Source organism: Mesoplodon mirus (genome assembly GCF_964341445.2).
Source record: "Mesoplodon mirus genome assembly, chromosome: 1".
Lineage (NCBI taxonomy): Eukaryota > Metazoa > Chordata > Mammalia > Artiodactyla > Ziphiidae > Mesoplodon > Mesoplodon mirus.
The window spans coordinates 26,519,215-26,530,405 of NC_138976.1; the positions used below are offsets into that span (position 1 = coordinate 26,519,215).

The 11,191-nt window shown below is 39.1% G+C and overlaps 1 protein-coding gene across 1 annotated transcript in view; it reads left to right on the forward strand.

Moving 5' to 3' along the window:
• Positions 1–10,731, forward strand: part of NR4A3 (nuclear receptor subfamily 4 group A member 3) — a 36,738-nt gene extending 26,007 nt beyond the window's left edge. The window contains exon 7 of the mRNA XM_082610952.1: positions 7,465–10,731. Within this exon, the coding sequence (XP_082467078.1) occupies positions 7,465–7,712 (248 nt within the window). The 3' untranslated portion in view covers positions 7,713–10,731. The remainder of the gene's footprint in view (positions 1–7,464) is intronic.
• The last annotated feature ends 460 nt before the right edge of the window (positions 10,732–11,191 follow it).

An 11,191-nucleotide genomic window follows, 5' to 3' on the forward strand; every position in this document is an offset into this window, starting at 1 on the left:
CTCCACTGTTCTCTCTAAATGGTTACCTGGTTACTCTGTTTTTATATCACATATAGCCATCGGCTACATTACAAGGAAAACTAAGTATAAAACTTGGCAGGGCCATACTGTTGTTTTTTTTTTAAGGTAGTGGAGAAAGGTTATCATGAGATTTGGAGATTGGAGAGCTGAGTTCAAGTCTTCACCCTGCTTAATTCCTAGCTCTGCAAGTTTGGGCAAGTTCCTTACCCTCTCTGAATCTCAGTTTTCTCATTTTTCACAGGGATAATAATGTCTACTTGTAGGTTTCTTGTAAAGATTGAATGAGCTAATGTATACTTTGCAGAAAAAAATATTAGACAAATCTTTATTATTATTATCCTAAATGGTAGGAGTTTTGCTTCCAGGAAGAGCTAGCTGTTCTAAGAATCCATAAAAATGTTGATGCATCCCTACAATTGTTTATGCACATTACATTAAGCGATTTCTTTGTGTCTTCCTTTTCCAGCTAGACCCAGGGTTTCTTAAGGGCAGGGAGAGTCTTATTCATCTTTAAAATTACTTTAGCATTGAAAGGTGTCTGGCACAAAGCAAATATTGGTTTAATGGATGGGTTAGTTGTGAATAGCAGAAAGTTTCCCAAATTAGGAAAAGCTGAATTATTTATTTTTAGCCCACCACTTTGTTAGTAGAAAATAATTAGAATTCCTGAGAACTACCTTATTTCAATTCAGATTGACTCAGTAATATTTATTGAGCATCTTCTATGTGCCAGACATAAAATCCCTTACCCTCCAAGAGTTTGTGGTCTCGCTGGGGAGACAGACACCTGCTCTAATAGATCAAAGACAGACAGACAGACTGAAAAGCACTATTACAGCCTGAGCACAGGTTGCTGACCGACTTGTGGTTTCCTGATCCGCGTGGGCTCAGTGTCTCTGGGACTGCCCGTCAGTAAAGGATGTTATTATGACATGAGAAGTAGCAGTGAGATGACTTCCCAGAGAAAGAAGTAGAGCTCCGAGCAGGAAGTCCTGTTTGTTAGTTGGTGTTTGAGTTACACACACATCTCTCCCCCAGTTGCTCTCCTCTCCTTCTCCTTTGGCTGGACCTGTATTATTGCTCTTGCTGGGCTGGCCTGTGTGGAGACCTGCTCAAAATCAAAAGTTGCTTTTCCTTATTGAGGCTCCTGATGGTATCATCACCCCTTTCCTCATCCCCTGATCCTTGCCGTGAGGAAGAAGATTTGGCATTTCTTGTGTGGGTCTAAGAGGCAGACCTGGAAACTGTAGGAAGGCAAAATTTAGCTCAACATAAGAAAAACTTTCTAAAAGACAGAACTATTTGAAATTGGAATAAGCAGCCATGGACAGTGAGTTCCTGCCTTGGGGAGTGAGGTTTACAGAACAGAGACTAAATGAATGCTAGTTGTAGACTGGGTCAAACATCTTATGGGGACTGGGGTTGACTATAACAGACCTTCTCCAGCTTTCACGTGCATGCAAATCACTGGACATCTTGTTAAATTGAGGATTCTGATTAGGTAGGTCTCTGCAAGGCCTGAGATTCTAACAAGCTCCCAGGTGATGTTGATGCCGCTGATCTAGGGACCACACTTGGGTAGCAAGGGACAAGGGAACCTACTGGTAATTAGCATTCCATGAAATTAACAATAACTACCATTTTAAAATACTCAGTGCGAGGCACTGTGCCAAGGCCTCTGCCTGTGTTATCTGTTTAATGTTCTTTAGTAAATAGATTTGGAAGGACCTGAGGTGGGTTACAGCAGAGATGGGAAGCAGAGAGACCAGTCAAAAGCTATTAAAACAATATAGATAACAGATATTGAAAACCTGGTCCAGAGGCAGTGAGACTGAGAGAAGATAGGTGCAAGGAACATTGCAGAGATAATAATCAAAGTTCTTGCAGTGGATTAAATATGAGCCAGGGAGAAAAATTGTTAGAGATGATTGTGAGAGTCACGGGGAGGATTGTGGAATCATTAATAGGCCAACTCAGAAGTGGCTGATTTGAAGGAAAGTTGAAGGGAAAGTTGAGCTGGGGACGTGGAAGATACTGCTAATGTTTATTAAGTACTTACTATATGCCAGGCATTGTTCCAAATACTTCACATGTCTTAATTCATTTAATTCTCACAACAACTCAGGAGGCAGGTACCATTATTAGCTCTATTTTATGAATGTGGAAACAGACCCAAAGTCACCCAGATAACAAAGTGATAGAGCAAGGCTTTACATCCAGGAAATCTGGTTCCAAAGCTTCCGATGTGGTAGGTTTTAGAGTTTGTTAAGTTCTTTCCTGTTGTTAGCTTCTTAATAACTCCCAACTTGTATATTTATTCTGAGCAACCCACCTGTTTAGTATTCATTTAATATATTTTACAGGTCCCTCCATTAACATATTCACTTAACAGATATTTATTGGGTATCTCCTATGTAGTAGGCTTGGCGCTGGAGATACAATGATGAGCAAGTACAGTCTATGCCCCCATGGAGCTTACATTTAATGGAGGAGGAGGCAATTGTCATAAAAATATCTGATTTCAACCTGATTTCATTCAAAGGGAAAAAGTAGAGAAAATGCCATAGGAGAACATGATCTAGACTGGGAGTATAAAGGGAAGCTTCCCTGAAGAATTATTTGATCTGCAATGTAAAGGATGAATAGATGTTAACTAGATGAAGAGGGAAGGACATGAACACAAACCTAAATAGCTTTATTATTTCATTCAATCAGTCCCTCCCCCTCTCTCTCGATCTCTCTCTCCCTGTTTCCTCCCTTCTCCCTCCCTCCCTCCCGTCTCTCCTCCTCCCTCCTGCCTGCCTTCCTCTCTCTCCTAGCAGAGATGTCTATGGCATGGATAGCCAGAATGAACAGGAACCCAGCAGTGTCTTTAGATACTAACACCACGCAGGTTAGGAGTGCGGTCTGTTGTCTGTCTGCTTTGTTCACTGCTCTAACCCCAGTGGCTGTAACATTGCTTGGCACAGAATAGATACTCAAATATTTGTTGAAAGAAGCAATTAGTCAATTAGCTAATTAGGTACAGGGAAAGTAGGAGGGGGTTACAGGGAGGCTGAGTTAATCTCAGGAAGAGGAGAACATTCTAACAGTGTTCAAGGCAACCAGGTACAATAGAAATATCTCTGGACTTGGTGTGAAGGAAATTAGCCACTTGTTAATTTTGACCATGGGCAAATCACTTAACTCTCTGTGCCTTAGCCTTCTTACTCATTAAATAAAAATCATCTTTGTCCTGCCTAATTCACAGGGTTATTGTGAGGGTGCAGTAAAATAATCTAAGTAAAAATGCAATGTGAAGTGCTATTAAATATATTTTTATTATCAGTGTGTAATAGTGAACTGCCAGTCCAGCTGGTGCCAGGTACTGTCTTTGTGGTATCTCATAGTGGGAATTCTTGTCTTAGGAGAAAGTTTGAACTAAATAACTCAAATTCTTTTCAATTCATGTATTCTATAGTTACGACATATAAATCCATTATGTAACCATTTCTATAAGTTGTATTTTAAAGTTTTGAATACATAAAGCTGAGTTAAAATACTGAAGTATTGGGTAAAAATGTTGTAGATCAAAATGCAAAAAATACTGAGAAGTTTGTTTTATTTAATGGTGGACAAAGATCTTAAGCCGAAATCTGTATATAATTCTCTAGGGAGGGGGAAAATCCGAATGTCTGATTTCCCCTAGAATTTATGAACTCTCTGTATATCAGCTCTGCAGCCATGTTTACCAAGCTGCAAGATGAAAGGGGGTCCCTTAAACTAAAATGTCAGTGATTGGGGTTTTAAGGAATTTCAAATTACTCAGAAGGTCCCAGACACTTAGTGACTCCCAAGAGATTTGAAAATCTTGCTGACTGCTGGCAGTAGTTTGCCTGGAGACTGAATTTTATCTCAGCCCTTCTGAAAGAGTAAAGAAGCCACAAATCCAGTAGCTGTTCAAAACAACAAAGAAGGTGCCCTTGGCTTCTAACAGGAGTGTCTCTGAATTCCTCAAGGAATTCCAGGCCTAGGCTTGATCCAGCTGGCAGGAGGTATCGATCTCCACTTGAATTCACTGAATAAATAATGGTTGCCATAGTTATCGAGCAGTCACAACTGGTTGGAGAGCCGGGAAAACTCCGAGGCACCTTCTGTGAGTCTGGCCATGAGAAAGTCTGGTTACAAGGTTCCATAATCAACCCCCTCCTGAAATCCAGCCCACACATTGCTCAGTTTCTTCATCCTGATAATGAATATGGGATCTTGAATATACTGCAAGGCATGAGGCACAGAAAGGAAGGGAAAGCTTAAATCAATGGATCGGTATTTTATTCTGGGAAAAGCATCTCTCCCTGCATTATGAACCTAATTTGATATATTTCAGTATTTAATAGAATTTGCTATCAGCAAGATGACCGTTTGATCGTGTTACAGCAACTAGAGGGGTTCTCAGAGGGCCAAATCCCAGTTTGTTCTATTTTAACATTGTTTATTATACCAATAGCGTTAACCTGGATATTTTAAAAGAAAGGAAAAGAGTTATCTGACAATCTCATGAATATTTTCACTTTTCTGTTTCCTTTCATCCTTCTCTATATGCAGAAATACTTTTTACATGGATGGAATCACAGCTTAGATACCATTTTATATTCTAATCTTTATTTAATGTGATATTATATATTTTGCCATGTCGCTTCACAGCCTTCATATTTGTCCTTTTTGATGTCTACAGAATCTTCTATTATGAGGACATACCATTTTTCACTTAACAGTTCCCCTATTCTTCTTCCCTTTATCTTTTTCCATTTTTTAAAATAGGTAATGCTACCCCAAATGTCTTCATGCATATAGTCTTATTCTTCTGTTCAGTGTTTTCTTCAGATAAATTCCCAAGAATGGGATTACTTGGTCAGAGGCTATGAACATTTTATAGCTCTTGAAATTTACTGCCAAATTTGCAGCCAGCTTTTTTGCTTTTGAGGGAAAATAAAACTTTAGGCAGAGCACCACTGCAGTTGAAGTTCACTCTTGAGTGCTTCTTCTGAGACTAAAACAAGGGGACTATGTATTTAGTAAAGATAAACCATAGAGGACAGCTTTGCACCTGGGCTGATTAGTTAATAGCTTCCTGGGGGAAAGCAAAATCCTGCACTGCAAAGCTTCGGAGTCAGGGGACTTTATTGCCTTTGTTTGACCCTGCAGCTGCCAACCATTTGCCATGTGTCAGGTATTGTCTTAGGGCCTGACTGTGCCACGCATGTAGCACTCTACTGTTGGCAGAACACTTTTATGTAGCATCTTCTTAGCTGAACCTCACAATAAACCATGGAGGCGAGCTTTATCATAATCACAATTTTTCTCTCAATTCATTGTGTAATATTTAAGAAACAGAAAAGAATGAAGAAGACTACAACAAAGACTTGTGTATCTACCACCCTTTAATCCCCATTTTCCTAGGAGGATGTTGAGGCTTAGAGCAAGTAGGTCACATGATTAGTAAGCAACAGAACCAAAAATGGAACCCAGGTCTGTCTGACTCCAGGTTCAGTCACCTTTTCTCTATATTATGTTGCATTGAGATGAGAGACCTGTGAGTTACAGCCCGCTGAGATGCTGCTGGCAATTTTCATGGTTGTACTTTAATATAATTATAAATATATATAAATGTGCATCAGAGCTGGAAGGGACCTTAGAGGTCATTAAATCCAATCTCTTCCTTTTCATAGGGGCTCTAGAGAGGAAGGCACTCCCCGAGTCATACACAACTAGCCAAGCTGGGGAAGAATGCAGATCTCCTGGTTCCTGGACCTCCTTTTATTTAGGGCAAGAGAAAAAAAAAATTGTCTAGATAGTTGCTTCATTTTTCCGATGATTTTGGGAATTAACTTTTCTAACAAAAATATTCCCAACTGAAAAAAAATTATTGTAGGAAAAATTAAAAACTAGTACTTGATTTCCCATTGGATGGATATCTTCCATCTCTCAAGAATTATTATTTTACATGTAAATACACCAAGAGATGAAAACTTTGACTAAGATAACAGGGGCCAAGCTCTTCTCTCTTTCTCTTCTCTCAGAAAGAGACTGATATCTACATGCTGAGGGAGAGCAAGTTGATTTGTACTGGATGTCATGCTCCTTTCTGTTTGCAAGGAGATGCAACATTGCTCTGGAGCAAGAGGACAGAGTCTGCCTCAGAAGACTGGGTTCAAATCCCAACCTTTAGCAGCTGTGTGACTTTGGGAAAACCATTTAACCTTGTTTACAGAATAAGAGATCATAATATTTAACATGGGGATAATTTATATATTATTTTTATAAAATATAAGATACTGGTGTTCGTGTCTTGCCACATTATAAAATGCTCGCACCACCTCCTCTGGGCCTCCTCTCTTCTCTTTGACTTTTCCATCTCCACGGCAGAGGAACGTGTATTTTGTACCAGGTGTAGGTCAGGTGTAAGTGTGTGCCAGGTGTAGGTCAATAGGAGTATGGGGCTGGGAGAACAAGGAAAAGAAAATCTGGATTCTTCTCAAACTGGTTAGCATGAAAATACAAGAATGCGCTTTGTATCAGGTCTTGCAGGGCAGCCTTTGCGTTAACAAATGGAAATTACAACCGCACTACCAGCCCAGTGTGTCAAGAATGGGAACATTTTTTCATTTGCCTGGATGTGTTTCCATGTCACTCCGAAAAAGAGTTGCTTCCTGATGGGGCTTTTGTAAGACCTCAGTCAGATAATGTGTGCAAAATAGTAACCACCCTGTTATTCACTCAATGTGGCTCTGTGACGGGAACTGTGTACTTCATCTGCATTATTCGCCCAAGCTGATCCTCCCAGAAACCCTGAATTGGGTATGATTATTATCTTCATTTTATAAGGAAACTGGGGCTCAGAAGTTAAGAGACTTACTCAAGGGGACACAGTGAGTAAGTGACAGGACTGGGATTCAATCCCTGTTGTTGTTTAATACCAAAGGCCATGAACTACCTCTAAGAGGGAGGGTACTTTGACTGTAAAATGCCATCCCAACTGGCAGAACAGGACACAGGCCTCCATTAGGGATTCCGGGTTTGTTTGTTTGTTTGTTTGTTTTAATTTATTTTTGGCTGTGTTGGGTCTTTGTTGCTGCATGCGGGCTTTCTCTCGTTGTGTTGAGCAGGGGCTACTCTTCGTTGTGGTGTGCGGGCTTCTTATTGCGGTGGCTTCTCTTGTTGCGGAGCACAGGCTCTAGGTGCGCGGGCTTCAGTAGTTGTGGCACACGGGCTCAGTAGTTGTGGCTCATGGGCTTAGTTACTCCACGACATGTGGGATCTTCCCAGACCAGGGCTCGAACCTGTGTCCCCGGAATTGGCAGGCAGATTCTTAACCACTGCACCACCAGGGAAGTCCAGGGATTCCGGGTTTTTTAAGATGTAACTGCCTCCTAAATTTTTCTATCCTTTTCTAACCCTCTGCAGAACGACATGGGTTAAAAGAACCAAAGAGAGTGGAGGAGCTATGCAACAAGATCACAAGCAGCTTAAAAGAGCATCAGAGTAAGGGACAAGCTTTGGAGCCCACTGAGCCCAAGGTCCTACGTGCCCTGGTAGAACTGCGGAAGATCTGCACCCTGGGCCTCCAGCGCATCTTCTACCTGAAGCTGGAAGACTTGGTGTCTCCACCTTCCATCATTGACAAGCTCTTCCTGGATACCCTGCCTTTCTGAGCAGGAGCAGCCTGAGCAGGGAGCTGCCTTATCCGCTAGCAGCTGCTTGCTAAGCAGCGGAGGGATGGGTCTGGACACCTACCATTTTCTGTCCTTCCTTAAGAGAAAAAGCAAGCTCCTGTAGAAATGAAAGACTTTTTTTTTTTTTTTCTGGCACTTTTCCTTACAACTGAAAGCCAGAAAACTTGCAGAGTATTGTGTTGGGGTTGTGTTTTATATTTAGGCTTTGGGGTTGGGGTTGGGGGGGTATAGTTCATGAGGGTTTTCTAAGAAATTGCTAACAAAGCACTTTTGGACAATGCTATCCCAGCAGGAAAAAAAAATAATAATAATAACTGTTTTAAAACTCTTTCTGGGGAATACAGTTATAGTTGGTTTGTATTTAAAAACAAGAACAGCCAAGGGTTGTTCGCCAGGGTAGGATGTGTCTTGAGATTGATCCCTTTAGAGTACACTTCTTGTATCAAGGGTACGTATGTGGTGCAAACAAAGCAGAAATTCCCTCTTCCTAATTTCTTTCTTCCTTATTTTATTTTAACAAATGGTGAAAGACGGAGGATTACCTATAAATCAGACATAGCAAAATGATAATGGCTGTTCGCTTCCATATACAAGTGCAATTTTTAAAGTGCTGTCTTACTAAGTCTTGTTTATTAACTCTCCTTTATTTTATATGGAAATTGAAAGGAGGCAGTCATGTTAGCAAATGACACATGCTAATTTTCCTAGTAGAGGCTTTGTCCACCTGCCCTTTAGAACCCTTCTGAGGTATGGTCCATCCAAGAATTTAGGCCATTCTTGATGGATACAGACTCCTGCCCTGACTGTCCAACTGTCCTAAAGGGGGCTCAGATTATAAGATGGATTGCATACAGCTTTTTTTTTTGTCATGTTCTGTAAATCCAGCCGGAGTTCCCTAAACTTTCTTCAATTATAGAAACCCGACTGACACATTCATTCAGAAGGCCCAGGAGCATTCAATGAGTTTTAAGCATTTGAACCCTAGATGAGAACATGCAAATGAGTAGGAATGGATCATACAGGGTAAGCACCAGGGATAATAAGGTTTTTAAAATATATATAATTTAATTTTTGTTATTGGTTAAAGAGATAATTTTGGAGAACAAGCAAGTCTTATTATAAAAAAAAATAGTGTGAATGTAAGTACTTAGAAAGGATTAGTGGGCTGCGTTTCAACATTCCGTGTTCGTACTCCCTTTTGTATGTTTATACTGTTAATGCCATATTATTATGAGATAATTTGTTGCATAGTGTCCTTATTTGTATAAACATTTGTATGCACGTTATATTGTAATAGCTTTGCCTGTATTTATTGCAAGACCACCAGCTCCTGGAAGCTGAGTTACAGAATACTTAAATGGGGTGTTCACAGTGAACTTGGATACACCAATTAGAAATTAAATAAATATATATATAAATATAGCAGGTTACATATATATATTTATAATGTGTCTTTTTATTAACCATTTGTACAATAAATGTTACTTCCCATGCGGTTATTTTATGGTTCATTTGCAGTGACTTTTAAGGCAGTACTGTTTAGCACTTTGATATTAAAATTTTGCTTATGTTTTGCTAAATTCAAATAATGTTTGAAGATTTTTAGGTCTAAAAGTCTTTATATTATATACTCTGTATCAAGTCAAAATATCTTTGGCCATTTTGCTAAGAAACAAACTTTGAATGTCAAACTGATGCCACAGTAGCTTTTGTTAGCTTTAAATCATTTTTGCTTTAGTCTTTTTAAAGGAAAAAGAACAAAACTATGCTGTTTATATTGTCATTAAATTATACAATCAAACAAATGCCAAATGAATTGCCTAATTGCTGCAAACGATAGCCAAGATAGCAAATCATATATGTTTTTTTCCAAGAGTCATTCTGATATTTGATCATGTATTATGTTTGTGTGAGCTTTTGTGAGAGATTATTATTTTTATATCAAGATGATAGGATCTGGAATGTTAGGATCTTGGAATGTTAGACTTAGAAGGGGCCTGACTTGTCAACTAGTCCACCCACCCTGAAATTCATAGAGGAGAAAACTGGGGCCCAGCAAAAGGCAAAGAGTTACCCAAGGTCAGACAGCTGGTAACAGAATCAAGACTAGGACCTAATTCTTCTTTCCATGGTCTTTTTACTTAATTTACTGCACCTGTAGGGAAACAGACTTTTAGAAATAACCACTAATATTTATTTACATTTTACCTTGAAAAAGTAGTACTTTTGCAGTAATTTTTTTAGCTTATATGCAAACACAATAAACATTATTAAATATCAGGAAAGCTAACGTTTCATACAAGGTAGCTTCAGACCAAATTCAAAATGAATTTGGATAAATTAGAAATACTGTGCATACATATAACCCTTTTGTGCACTGTTAGTCTTGGAATGTTAATCCTTGTTTTTTTGTCATGTCTATAAAGGAAAAACAAAACAAAAAAACAGAGCCCTAGAGAAATGCTGTCACTTTTCATTTTTACACGCATCAGATTTAAGGAAAAGACTTTTTAGCCAATATTGATTGGTTGGAAGGAATGAAGGTTTTTAGTTATAGGTCCAGACACGAGTGCTGAAAATAAAGATTATAGCTAGCGCTCTTCTTTCTGTCTTCCATAGTTATTACAACTATGAGAGCCCCCCCACCAAGTCATCTATCAATTCAAGTCTCTTTTTTTACCTTAATGTTGACACACAAGTTTATACAGAGTGGATGACCAAACTAGCTCAGATGAGGGCAGCAAGAATTAAAGCAGGTGATTCTTCCCTTGTGGGAGAGCTCTCTCAGTGCGAACATGCCTTCTGTGGGCGGAAATCAGGAATCCACCAGCTGTTAATGGAGAGTGCCTTGCTTTCATTTCAGACAGCAGAGTTTTCCAAAGTGTCTCTGCTCCTCTAACAGCATTGCTCTTTAGTGTGTGTTAACCTGTGTTTGAAAGAAATGCTCTTGTACATTAACAATGTAAAGTTAAATGATTAAATTAAATTACATTTTATCAATGGCTACTGGTGTGTTGAATAAGCACGCTTCATTTAACAGTATTTTCTTAACCATTTATATAATGGTATTTGCTGTGAACTCTTAAACATATCCCAAATGGATTTTTTAAAAGGCTTACTAATGCTGAAAAATTAATAGGCATTCTGAATTGGAAATATATTAAACCTCACTGATTGGGAAGAAGGACATTCTAAATTCAATAACCATTTATTGACTACTTCCTGCAGGCAAAGCACAGTTGGGTGCTTTGAGGAGATACAAACATGCACAGTGTATGAAGTTTTTGCTTTCAACTGTATATAACATAAGTGGAGCTAAAAATCTGTTGCCTAAACTTATCATTTAGGGGTATGAAGGATTTATTTCTATATCAAGATGACAGGATATCAGTTGTTTGTGAACCAGAATTTACAAGAATCAGTGTAAGAGTTCTCAAAGATTGATTGGTACTCTCTGC